We start from the raw sequence: 13,530 nt of genomic DNA, 5'->3' as shown, positions 1-13,530 counted from the left end.
AAAACTCAGAAAAAAGGATATCTTAGGAATATCATGTTCAATTGACATCAAAATTTGAAATTCATACTTATATTCATTTGGGATAAGAAAAATAATGCATGAACAACATTGTCGTATCTCTACCACTATTCATTGCTGAATTTGTTTTCTTAGACTTCTGAACTTGAAATTCTATAGGTTTGTAGAAACCCCTCTTGAGCCAATGCGGATCCAACATCCCTCAAGCCTAGGTAGTTGCTTGGGCTTGCCAGTGGAGCGTCGTCTTAACTCGAGTAGTATTAGTTAGTGATGATTTGAACGAAATTTAGCAGCCTATTGGATTTGGCTTCAAAGCGTTATCGATTTCCACCACAATGCTTAACATAGACACATAGTGCATCTTTGGAGTTTCTCATAAACTTTGAAACATACTACTATCTCCGCTCTAAAATAAGTATCACAACTTTACCGTTACTTGATTTTCGCCGAATATTTTCTCTTTTTGCCACGACGTGCAGATAGGGTGAACCTGCTATTAGACAAGTTTCATACAGTACTACCATGCGACATTGCGACATTGAATCTCGTCCAGCAAGGTGATCTCGATGTCTTGGGTCCTACACTCCTACTCCTACTTCATCATTATCATTTCGTAGAAGACTGTTCTGATGTCGACGGAATCCCTGTTTGTTTAATTCTACAGTATATCATCAGCATTTCAAACCACAAAGAAAAAATAAAGTCAAAATGTGTGATCTAGATAACAGCCGCCGGTAAGCGCACCACCGGTGGTCCAGCCCCAACCCCAAAGCCCCAGAAATTTTTAGACCAAAGTGCCAAAAAGGCGGCACGACCAAATCGGCATACGAGGCCACGGCGACCCAAGCTGGCAGAGCTCACGGCGGCGACACACCAAAGCAAAGCCCCACGAGCTCCTCACCGCGCCCGTGCTCGCCTGCTCCCCACCAAAACCCTAAACCCACCCGAGGTCCCCTGGTCCGAGCTCCGCTCTCGGACAATGTCGTCGTCGTCGAGATCGACGCGCTCCAGCATCTCCCCATTCCGATCCCGCCGCTCGCCCGCGGCCGCGGCGGCGCCTCCGCCGGCGAGGACCTCGTCGGGAGGCCGCGGGTCCACCCCGTCCTCCTCCGCCGCGCGGCCCACCACCCCGTCCTCTACCTCGGGCGGCCGCCCCACCACCCCCTCCGCCGCCTTCGCGCGCCCCGCCACCCCGATCTCCTCCGCGCGGCCCACCACGCCCTCCTCGGTCTCCTCGCGAGCGGCCGGTGGGAGGGCGCCTTCCGCCGCGGACGCGTCCAATGCCAAGGAGAACATCATGGTCACCGTCCGCTTCCGCCCCCTCAGGTGCGCTGCTTCCTGCCACCGAGGACGTGCGATTTTGGGTTTTCTGCTCATGTGTTTTTCTTAAACTAATTGTGTTTGCTGGTGTGTAGTCCGAGAGAGATCAACAAGGGGGACGAGGTGGCCTGGTATGCTGACGGCGACAACATGGTGCGCAACGAGTACAACCCGAGTATCGCCTATGCTTTTGGTGAGTGCTCTTCACTTCGTTTCAGGTAATGCTACAATGTGCCAATGTGGAACGAGTGACGCTAAGGAAATGTGCGCGCAGGAAATGGGAGGAATTAGTACCATATTGGGGGTTTCTTTTAGAAATGAGGGTAGAGCCGTTTGATGGCTATATGCTCTGTTTGTGCTATGGAGTGTAACTGCAAGGGATGTACCAGCTTTGTTAGTGAGAATGTTGATATGCTCTGGTAATGAACTGTTGAAACCAGTTCCAGCTCTATAGGATGCTTCACCTTGGTCAGGCTTGCTTTATATTATGCAACTATGCAAGCTCAAGAGTGTGATGAGAATGCGTGCCTGTTACTGAAGTAGCAGACAAATGTTAAAGAGAAAATGTGCTATTGTTTTGAATCTGAAGTGCTGTTCCACCAAGAAGACAGTTTAACATTGTTTTAAGCGGTACACGGCAGACGCCCCCAGCATTTCGTACACCATACGCGCACACACATGAATATCTGCTATGTGTGCCAAATGCGCAGGTAGACATTATCCCACGAAATGGGAAAGCACGAAAGTACCTGGAAAATTTGCAGTGAACTAGTGCTCGACCAAAGGGTAAAAACTAGCCGGGCTGCCCGCACAACCACATAGCTAGCCATCTGAGCAAGGCTTGTTTCGTTAAACGAAAGCTGTTATTAGTGAACATAGCCTCATGCTTTACAATTTTTTTTATGTCTGCCAGGTCTGTGTAGTTTGCTGAAACCTACATTTTCCTTGTTTGCATTTGTGCAATTTTGCAGATAAAGTTTTTGGCCCAGCTACTACAACTCGCCGCGTGTATGATATTGCTTCTCAGCATGTTGTAAGTGGTGCCATGGAAGGAATTAACGGTACTTTTCGACTCTCTTATTGTTTGTAATTTGTAGAGTAAATTATGTTCGATAATGAATGGGAATTTAGCGAACCAGGAACAATATTTGGTAGGAAGTTAAGGCTACAGTCAATAAAAGATATGTGATGTAGATTGGATGGATCTACATTATTTTCTTAAAGCCTTTATGGGGAAGCTCTGTACCACGTTTATATCCAACACTGCAGTGCCAACTATGTTGGATCAGACATATCTCGTGCCAGTCTTGCATGATTCTTTTGTTACAACCAATAGCTCACAATTGTTCGAATTTTGGATTTCCACTGCTATCTCTACTCCCTTTGCCCCTGAAAATAAAAAGCCACTATTCCTCTACCTTTGATTATTAATACATACTCACTTAAATCATTGGTAATTGCTAGTGTTGCCTTCTCTTATCTGTAGTGTTGTACTTTTATCTTCCAAGATTTATTCAATTCCCTAAAATTGATCTATTTCTTTCAGGTACTGTTTTTGCATATGGTGTCACTAGTAGCGGCAAAACTCATACAATGCATGTAAGTTTGTGCATGTTGTTATATATCTGCCATCTGTTCCCTTAATTCCTCCAACACGTCTATCGGTGTGCTTCTACATACATATTTTTTCAGGAGAGGACATAGCTCTACTGTTAGCATATAGCTGTTTCCTCTTTTTTCTCTTATTCTATTGCCTATCATGATACACTTGAACTTCACACAGAAGCATGTGCAAATCGTTTTTAGCAGCAGCAATACTGAACTCTCTTTCACCAAACGCTTGGATAACCTTGATTGCAGGGAGAGCAAAAGTCGCCTGGAATTATCCCGTTGGCGGTGAAGGATGTGTTCAGCATTATTCAAGATGTAATATCTTCATATATTTTTGTCTATAAACGTTAAAGAAATCAGGCTCACATGACATCATTATTTCTTATCTTGACCTCAGACCCCTGGACGAGAGTTTCTTCTGCGGGTGTCATATCTTGAAATTTACAATGAGGTGACTTATCTTGTCAAGCCATGCATTTGATTGCTACTGATTTGCACCTATTGCTACTTCATAGGAACAAGATTGTCTCTTATCAATATACAATAGACATATAAGACCAGAATTGCTGCATGCCCCTGATTACCGTACACCTGATGCAGTAATGCTTACTTAGAAACAGGTTTAATATAGTGAGAGAATATGAAATTGGAGTCAACTGTTTCTGAACTCACTCATTGATATGTTTAATGGTTGTTCATGCTTTTGGTTGTGTCTTATCACCTTGCAGGTTATAAATGATTTACTTGATCCGACAGGACAGAATCTTAGAATTCGAGAAGACGCACAGGTACCTGGTTGTTGGACCATGTCAATTAATCCTGTACAGCATAGCAGTCTATACTACATGGAATTTTATTTCTATCTCTTTTTTTCCCGGCGAAACACAAAGCTTGCGTTTTAATACTCCCTCCGGTTCAAAACAATTGCCAAAAAATGGATGTATCTAGTGTGTAGATACATCCATTTTTTGGCAATTGTTTTGAACCGATGGGAGTATATTAAAAGGTAGAGAGTTTTTACAGGCCTAAGAAAGGCATACTTATTACTTATGAGTTCTTATTTCACATTGTGTGTTGATCTGTTTGATTCCTTGTTCTCATTTCTCGCTGACAAGTCTCTTGCCAATAACTGCTGATCTGTAGACCTTATCAGCTACTCATAATTTTATCACTCTTTCTATTCTCTTAGGGAACTTATGTGGAAGGGCTTAAAGAAGAGGTTGTTTTATCACCTGCACACGCACTCTCTCTGATAGCATCTGGAGAAGGTATTTGGTTTGTGTAGATAACATCCTTTCCTTTCCCCAGATTATCACTTATTGCATCCGAGGAGGTTTTCCATATTTCCATGGGGATTGCTTCATCTCCATGTTTGTCCTTGTCATTTTTTGTACCAAAACTTAAACCTACAGTGATTTTTTTTGGTGAAGTCATATACCTATTTGTACCAAAACTTAAACCTACAGTGATTCATTGATTGTTAGATCTTTGTACACCTTGAATCACATTAACCTTGTGCTAAATTGCTGATGAATTGCATGTGGCAGAGCACAGACATGTTGGATCCAACAACTTCAATCTCGTCAGTAGTCGGAGCCATACTATATTCACATTGGTACTCTCTCACTCTCTCTCGTCTCTGCCACCTGTCCTCTCTCTTGTACACATGTCTGTTGGCTGGCAGGTGTTTACATCCATCTGCCAAATAATGAGTGCTTATTGAGTCTGCAAAGTAATGTAAATCATTCCACGTAGCAGTTTACCGAATCTAAAAGTCTGTTCTTTCTTCCAATGTGAAGTTGTTTGATGTAGCTAGTTACTATGGGTTTCAGCTCAGGTAGAATGTTTAAATTTACATTGTTACATGCCTGCAGACCATCGAGAGCAGCCCCGCTGGTGAAACTGAAGAGGAAGAAGTGAGATTATGCCAATTGGTAATTCCTCTCATCCAGTTTGCTTATAATTTTGTACCTTTCAATCATCTTACTTATTATCTTGATTTATTTAGCATCCAGCAGCTTGGTATAGTTTATGTTTTATGCATGCTCTTCTTATTTCCATCCATATGCTTTTGTCAGAACTTGATTGATCTCGCTGGGTCTGAGAGTTCCAAGACTGAAACAACTGGATTACGTCGCAAAGAAGGTTCATACATAAACAAAAGCCTGCTCACCCTTGGAACTGTACGTTTTCCTGCAACCTGCGCCCCTGAGGATTTCTCTTTTTGTGATCTTATTGAGAAATTAATACAAGATGAACCTTGTGACCCATTTCATTGAGTTATCCCAAATCTGCTAGGATTAACTTGCTGTAGTTGCTCGCAGCACTAATAGAGACAGTGTTTGCATGCATGACTCCTTTGCTAGCTCCTACAACATGAATCCACATGATGCTTATCTCACATATAATTGACTAGTAGGAAGGGGTACTGGGGAAATGATCACATCGTTTTCATTTATTTAGTTCTTCTCATGGTAAGTTGTTGATGGAATTTCGTCGCAGGTTATTGCTAAACTTACAGATGGCAAGGCTGCTCATATTCCCTATAGAGACTCAAAGCTCACACGCTTACTTCAGTACTCTCTGAGCGGCCATGGACGCATTTCTGTGAGTGTTTCGTTTGTTCAGTAACTCGTGCTTTCTCCCTTGTTAAGATCCTTTATTTACTTATGTATTTATTTATTGCCTTGGTTTTTGGAAGCTTCCCACATATACGTTTGGGCTTGTAAGTGTAAGCAACTTATGTTCGTATAATCTCACCCTTTTCTTTGTCACAGCTTATTTGCACAGTTACCCCTGCTTCCAGTAACACTGAAGAGACACATAATACATTAAAATTTGCCCACAGGAGCAAGCATGTCGAATTGAAAGCTTCTCAAAATAAGGTAATAATCAATCAGTCTGAAGTCCATATTCTAAGAATGATGCTTGGTACTGATGCTAATTGTCTTTCCAGATAATCGATGAGAAGTCCTTGATAAAGAAGTATCAGAAGGAGATAACATGCTTGAAAGAAGAGCTGCAGCAACTGAGACGTGGCATGATGGGAAATGGGTACATTCTTCCGACGGATCAGGAGGATCTTGTTAACTTAAAACTTCAGGTTTGTTTTGCATGTTTTTCAGCAACAGAGTACCTTCCTTCTTAATTTCGTGAGAAGTTATTCTCCACCAATATAAGTCACTGGAAGACTAACTTCTCTTCCACCTAAGCATCCTTGTACTCTATGCAATATTGAGACACTTACCTTCCAGATGGCATGCTGGAGATTAAATTCAACATATTCCATCCGTACATGAACTTGTTGGCCTTGCTTCCATCCAAAATGATTAATCTTTGTAATTTCTCTTTGTGTGATAGCTTGAAGCTGGCCAAGTCAAACTTCAGTCAAGGTTAGAACAGGAAGAAGAAGCAAAAGCAGCATTGATGGGTAGAATTCAGAGGTTAACAAAACTGATATTGGTGTCAACCAAAAGTTCAATATCCGCAAATGTTTTAGGAAAGGCTAGCCTCCGCCGACGGCATTCATTTGGCGAAGATGAGGTTCTTAAGCTCAAGCTCTCTTCTTCTTTGTTTGGTTGCAACATCTTAGTCCATTAATCCAACTCAGAGTAAATTCTGAAGAGCCTTACAACAAAATCTGGCATAGAAACTGAGAATATGGTGCAAGTGTGAAAGAGCAGGATTGCTGCCTTTTCTGTTCTATTGTTTTTGTGGATCGATTTTGAGGATTTACTTTATCTCACTTTTCCTGACGTTGCAAGTTGCAGCTTTTGTTCACACTAATATGTAAAATGTGAGGTTACTTTGTGATGATGCATGTTTCCTACTTAATGCACAGCTTTATTGTGCTGTATGCTTCATAATTTTTGGGGGTGCCTCAGATTACGAGTGCTCTATAGTTCTCAGCTGGATTAATTTAATTAAGAAACGAAAAAACACATAGTTCATCTCGAAATTTAGCCTACCATACCAAATTTCTTATTTTGTTTGCAACTTCTAGTTTTCAGTTCCATTAAGATGTGTGGACTTTTTGGATGTGCCTTGGTTCCTGTGAAATCTTTATAATTTTTTTATGTAAGCTACTTGCCAATATATTTCCATAGGGCTCTCTACTACTGTTTTCATTAAAAGAGAAAAATAATAATGAAAAAGCACCAATGCACTGTGACCTTGGCGAGTATTCATTTGTACGGATGTGGGGCACCCTATCTTGTGGCCGCTTAGAGCTCTGAAGGTAGTAAGGGTGGTTAACGAGAGGATGAGTTCGTAGTCTGCGCGCAGGTGTCATGATGGAGTCAAGAGAGATAACAGAGGTAGATTAGAGAAATAAAAGAGGCAGGGATTAGCATTAGGAAGATCAAGGGTTTATTTCTGCTTGCCCTAGAACACACTGGATACACATCCTCTTATAGGAGGACCAGCCGCCAGGAGACTGGTATTCAAAACTGACTCCAATACCTGTAGTCCACAACTAGGACTCTATTTTCACTCTGACACAAACCAACTCACGGTAGCCTATTTTTCCTAATTATTTAATCCGGCAGTAATTGAACTGGACTCTAACTATGGCTATGGCTATGCTACTAATGCCACAACACCCTACTAATCCCATTTTGTACAAGAGATCATAGTTGATGGACCCTGGCCATATGCAACGCGAACACTCTTTTGGACTGTACGTTACCTGAATGATTGAGAGCTGTATGTATCTGCAATGCTCATCTACGCACAAGTAACAAATCGAATGGAGCATAAAAAGTTGCTCTATAGTAAGATTTTGAACTGCATATTATGTTGTATATTGGCGCTTTTGTAGAAGGAAACAATATTTCTTATCGTAAAAAAACACTATATTTCCTGATGATTTACCCTGCTTCATTCATTGGGGAGCGCCTACTTTCTTGGAGAGTGCCTATTGTTCTTATTTGGTTTCATTTTGCAGCTTGCTTATTTACCCGACCGAAAGCGGGAGTACGGCGAGGACGATGATGTTAGCCTTGATTCAGAGTTTTCAACTGAAGCAAAACTAGATTCTCATACTTCTGACGAGCCTATTAGGTTTGATAGAAGGAATCGCAAACGTGGTATGCTTGGTTGGTTCAAACTAAAGGTGATTTTCTTGCTATGTACTTATATAGTTTGTGTTTCTCAGCTTCTATGTTAAGTTTTGTATTGCCATCAGTGATCTTCTGTTCTCTCCTGGAAAAGGATTGTGTGCTTACAGTAGGCAATATAGCTTTCCTGGTCGTTAGAAAAAGATACAAGTCTAGAAGAAATAAGCTAGGTTGCTTTATTGCAGTCTTCTTGTTCATTTTATTCTAATTTGTTCGTTTCATATGTGCTTCCCTCTACTTGCATTTGCTTAATTTTTAAAATGCCTCTCCCTCCTCCTCGAAATAGGCTTTCGCCCCGCTATATTAATATAGCAAACGACCCGATACAACGAACGCGCTGGGGCCGCAGCACAACCAAGCCCAAAAGAAAAGAAAAAGAAAGGAAAGAAGAAAAAATGCCGACACCGGCAGATCGACGAAAACGAAGATGACCCGCAACCGCTGCGCCCTCCGGAGAAGTACCACCACGCTCCTAGCACGCCGAGGCACCGCATACCAAGCAACACCTTCACCAAGGAGACGACGATGACGCCGCTGTTGCCCGGACTAGTCCTAGGGTTTCCCCCGGTATGCGGAGGGGATTGGGGAGGAGGTACACCCGACGCCCTTCAGGAAGGAAAGGTGACACCCGTAGGCGTCACCGCGTCGGTGTCGAGCATGCCGACAGGGATTTCTCCCGACCACCAAACCGACCACCCCAGACGCTCCGACGTGCTCCACCTAACATGCCGCCCACCCGCACACGCCACCACGGTCTTGTAGCCATCCTCGCCGCCTAACTGTGGTCACCGGAGCAAGGCCTAGACGAAGAAAAGGGATGCAGCGGGGACGGGGGTAGCAGCACCGCAGCCACGCGGGAGGGAACTGCCTCCACCGCTTTCGCGGTAGCCGACCGGACGAGGCTACGAGGCAGACCAGGCCCGAACTGGCCCGGCCGGACCCAAAAGGGCCCGTAAAGCCCCGCTGCAGCTGGCCGGCCGAAGTGCCGCCGCCGCCCACCCACCGCCGCCCTGTCTTCTCTTCCTCCAGGGAGCGCCGCCGGCGTGCCAAGAGCAGAGCCACCGCCGTGCCCCTCCGGGCCCCGCCTGGGCCCAGATCTGGGCCGAGCGGCCCTGCCATGGCGCCGCTGTGCAGCTCCGCCGCCAACGGCCGCGCCGCCACCCCTCCTCCCACCCGACGTGGGGATCTCACCCCGCCACGCCGGACCGCCGCCGGCCGAGGAGCACCTCCCGGCCGCACCTACCCCGCGGCGCCCGCGCCGAGAGGGGGAAAGTCGAGGGCCGCCGGCGCCGGCGCCGCCCGGGCCTTGCCCGGCGACGCACGCCGACGACGGCGGAGGAGAAGGGGAGGAGGGGGGAGCTGGACGAGGGGGAGTGGCGGCGCGGCCCCGTCGCCCGCGGGGGACGACGCGGTCGCGAGAGCGTTTTTCTTTTGAAAAACGCCTCTCCCACGATAGTAATGCAGTACACCTAGGAATTACTTGCTTGTGGGCTTCTAGACACTGAAAGATGTGGAAGACCATGTACTGTGGACTGTGGTAGAGAAGTATTCGGTTTTGGTGGTTGAGAACTTGAGATCACAAGTATCAGCTCTATCATCTAGCTGTTTGAAGATGTGTAGCTCCACTTATGTGTCCCTCTTCTTTTATATATACAAGGAACAACTCGTCGCTGGATGCTGTCTAATTGTTCGAATATCTTTGTTGATGTTTCTTATAGCTTTGCGAGCTGTCTTGTCTTTATAACTTGTACTCTGGCTTTGCTATATAAGTTATAGGTTCAGTCATTAATATATTTTATTTTACTTATGCAGAAGTCAGAGCAATTATCTGGACTGTCAGCTAGTGTCGATAGTGACAGCACAGCTAGTGGCTCGCCTTCCTTCTCCAGATCATCACAGCAAAAACACCTATTGCTTGACCTGAAGGATGGTCACAGGAAATCTGTGACTAGGAAAGCAGATGATCCAGCACTGGGTGATTCTTTTCTAGAGAGGACTCAAGCTGGTGATCTATTTAGTGCTGCACCTATTGCTCGACACCCATTGCCGGTGAGTCGGTTTTCTGACTTTTTACACTTTCCCCACTTCCTCTCATTCTACTTCACTGCACAATTCCAAATTCTTGCATTCCTTCTGTGGAATATGCTGGAAACCTTCCATGTTAAATTGTAATAAAGCATTCTAGTTCTGGATTGCTGCTTGCTGAAGAACACTGGCTCGTGGGTAGCCTACAAAGTGCTGGTTGTTGCCCAGTTAGGGAATGTGATTCCACATTAAAATAAGTCGATAAGTGGATTCATGTTTAATGGAATTTGGTTACAGTAAGTTTACTTTTGGCTCTGAACTGTGAGATCTTCCTTGTCCTATGCTCCTTGTCTGGCTAGCACTTCTGGCTTGAAGCAGCACGTGGTCTGTGACTTCCTTGCTAATTTGAGATTGACCCATGTTGTTTTTGTTATAGAGAGTGCTCTGCTATATTCACTGATCTGGACACTAACTGACATGTTACATGTATAGAGTGGAACAACTATCGTGGATCAAATAGACCTTCTTCAAGAGCAGGTCAAAATGCTGGGTGGGGAAGTCGCACTTTCTACAAGCTCACTCAAAAGGTTGTTGGAGCAAGCAGCCAACAACCCTGACGATTCACAAATTCATGTAAATATATCTATAATCTTTTCTGAGCTAGCTGGGCATATTTATCTACCCTAGATCCTCAGCCATTTATTTTAAGAATATCCTTATCTGAGCATTCCCATTTCTCTTTTTCTACAGAGCCAAATTGAGAGGTTGAAAAATGATATCGGTGAAAAGAAATCACATATGCATGCGTTAGAACAGCGTATAATGCAATCACTGGAAACTACAGATGACCCAGCTATTAGGACTGAGATGTCCCAGGTAATAGTTGCCAAGTGATGTTAAACTGGAAAGTTTGAATTCATCTGATGTTGACTTACATGGAATTTCTAGAGATTTTCGTTTGAGCGGTATTCTACTTATGTTTTGGTTTGTTAGGTCTACCTTAACTTTCTTGATCTGTGGCTAATGAGTCATATGCTACAGTGTTTTGGATTTCTTTGTTAATGATTGAAATGTTTCCTATAATATTTTTCAGACCTTTTCAAAGTTGACCACGCAATTGAGCGAAAAAACATTTGAACTGGAGGTTTGTTCAATGCCACTTTGTCAGCTAGTGTTTGTTTCTCGGATTGATATCTATCATAGATTAATTACTGTTTTACCTGGGTGGTTTCTCTAGATCATGTCTGCAGATAACAAAATCCTTCAAGACCAGCTACAAGCAAAGGTGAGAAAGGGTGGGAGAACAACTATTTTTCTTGTCCAACATATCAATCTGACGTTTTCTTTGTTCAAATAGGTATCGGAAAATGCAGAACTCCAAGAAGCAGTTGCGCAATTGAGGCAAGAGAACAGTAAATTATTGAAGGCTTTTAGGAGTGAGTCTGCTACGCAGTTTAGTGAACCATCGACGGCAAGAAGTGATTCTAGGGATCAGGCAGATGAATTCTCAAGTCATGCAAACATTCCCTCTAGAACAGTGGAAGATAATAGGGAATCACCATTAAAATCTCAAGTACTCGTGCAGGTAAACATCACATGCCTGCAATTCATCTTCGTCCAATTTTGATTGTCACTTGAAAAGTTGAAACCTAAAAGAATCAATGCTGCAGGCTGCAGAAATTGAGAATTTGAAGCAAGACAATCTGACGCTGACGGAAGAGAAGGATGGCTTGGAAATTCACAGTCAAAAGCTGGCTGAAGAATCATACTACGCAAAAGAATTGGCAGCTGCCGCTGCAGTTGAACTAAAGAATTTGGCTGAAGAAGTCACCAGGCTTTCTTATGAAAATGCAAAGCTGGCTGCAGACTTAACTGCAGCAAAAGAGCTTAATTCATCGGTTGCAAGGGGCAGTATCCACAATGACACAAAACGCCGTGATCAGGAAAATGGATATTTTGCCGAGGAGATGCAGAAAGAGTTGGTTGCTAGTTGTGAGAGGGAGGCTGCGTTAGAGGACACATTATCCCAAAAGTCCCGGCGAGAAAATGAGCTTTTGAAGATAATTGATGATGGGAAGTGCCATGAGCAGGATTTAGAAAATGAGCTGGCAAGCATGCGGGTCCTTGTTTCGAAGATGAAGAAAGAAAACTCTCAGGAGGATTTGTTTGAATTCAAATCAAAGCAAAATGGCTTTCATTCAGCGAAGAATGATACCGGCAGAACCCTAAGCGAAATGGAAGCTTCGGATAATTGGAAATATGATGGCGTCAGTACTCTAGAAGAAGCAAAAGCTGCGTACAATTTTGAAAGAAGGCGCTGCAAAGAGTTGGAAAACGCAATGTCCAGATTGAAGGTAACCATATATTTACTTTGCTAGCAAGCTTACTTATGAACAACTGAACACAATATGTGGGGATGACTTGGCTGCTTCCGTTCTTCTGATGCACCTGTATTGGACCTTTTCAGGGTGAAGACATTAGAGGGTTAGAGGTTAAAGTCCTTGAAGAGCTACAAAACTTTCATGTGGAAGCACTGTCAAGGATTTGCCAAGAAAAGGTATTCTTTTCCATCATCCATATCTAGTTTGTACTAAGTTTTCTGAACTTTCTGCGGGATGTAGAGCATGCTGCATTTATTTTGCGGAGTGCTGCTGCTTGACTTAAGCACATATTGAGACAAGGGCTTCCTTTCACCCCTACTTACTACATTTTCTCTTCTGATTTACAGATGGCAAAACAGATGCTATAGCAGGCCTTTTTTCAAGTTTAGAGGCTGCTTCCACCTCTCGTCATGTTTGTCGGCTGCTGTTTATTCACACCATATATTGCTGCTACAGCCGAAGCAATGCTGATCCTAATGCGTTACGACTTACCACACTGGAGTAGATAACCTGGAACGGCCAGCCCTTGCCTGTGTCAACAGAAACAAAGGGGGGAAGCAAAATATAGTTCTGACTTCTTGCCCTGATGCTAATCTGCCGGTACTTACTCTCCTGTACAGTTTACTGGATTAGAAAGACCCACTTGTAGATTTGTGTTAACTGGCCATACGGGCTAGCAAAGAAGACGCCCAAGGCCTAGCTAGACCGGGCTTTTGCCAGTTGTTGTTCGCGGTACTTGTAGCCTGTGTAGATGGACACGTGATCCCCCCCACCCCCACAATTGAACGGATGAAACTGTAGGTCCTCTCGTACTTGTTGGCTGAAGCAAAGCTGCAGTTTTCGCATATTACTGTTCGTTTTATGTCTGATCGCCGTATCATCGGCGTTGGACATTATGTCGGTTGACTTCAGTGATCAGCAGCAGCACGGATTTCCGTCGCTACGGATCATGGGATACGAAGATTGGAGGCTTCCGTGGAGACGATGGGTGCTGGGTTGGTGGTGGTTGTGGTTGCGGTACGGTGCAGAGAAACATTTTTTCTTCTTGCACGGTCGAT

General features: G+C 44.1%; 1 protein-coding gene across 1 annotated transcript; it reads left to right on the top strand.

The window, feature by feature from the left end:
* The first annotated feature begins 946 nt into the window (after window positions 1-946).
* On the top strand, window positions 947-13,319 carry LOC127334888 (kinesin-like protein KIN-7E, chloroplastic). Its single transcript, XM_051361433.2, has 25 exons — window positions 947-1,344; window positions 1,434-1,531; window positions 2,310-2,399; window positions 2,885-2,937; window positions 3,199-3,264; window positions 3,347-3,400; window positions 3,678-3,737; window positions 4,139-4,217; window positions 4,497-4,564; window positions 4,824-4,883; window positions 5,028-5,132; window positions 5,452-5,556; window positions 5,727-5,834; window positions 5,906-6,052; window positions 6,310-6,492; window positions 7,895-8,062; window positions 9,879-10,115; window positions 10,584-10,724; window positions 10,842-10,967; window positions 11,185-11,235; window positions 11,329-11,376; window positions 11,449-11,676; window positions 11,762-12,445; window positions 12,559-12,648; window positions 12,820-13,319. The coding sequence occupies exons 1-25, from the start codon at window positions 998-1,000 to the stop codon at window positions 12,838-12,840; spliced, it is 3,417 nt and encodes a 1,138-aa protein (XP_051217393.1). The 5' UTR covers window positions 947-997; the 3' UTR covers window positions 12,841-13,319.
* Window positions 13,320-13,530: the final 211 nt, after the last annotated feature.

Source organism: Lolium perenne, chromosome 2, assembly GCF_019359855.2.
Source record: "Lolium perenne isolate Kyuss_39 chromosome 2, Kyuss_2.0, whole genome shotgun sequence".
In the NCBI taxonomy this organism is placed as follows: Eukaryota; Viridiplantae; Streptophyta; class Magnoliopsida; order Poales; family Poaceae; genus Lolium; species Lolium perenne.
Note: the sequence above shows the minus strand (reverse complement) of the source record. Positions and strands in the feature narration are given on the sequence as shown.

Bases quoted from the DNA above. Each gene is read 5' to 3' on its own strand.
- LOC127334888 (XM_051361433.2), top strand. From the start codon at position 998: ATGTCGTCGTCGTCGAGATCGACGCGCTCCAGCATCTCCCCATTCCGA. The intron at 3,401-3,677 runs GTGACTTATCTT...ATCACCTTGCAG, and splicing joins ATCTTGAAATTTACAATGAG to GTTATAAATGATTTACTTGA. The intron at 4,565-4,823 runs GTACTCTCTCAC...ACATGCCTGCAG, and splicing joins GCCATACTATATTCACATTG to ACCATCGAGAGCAGCCCCGC.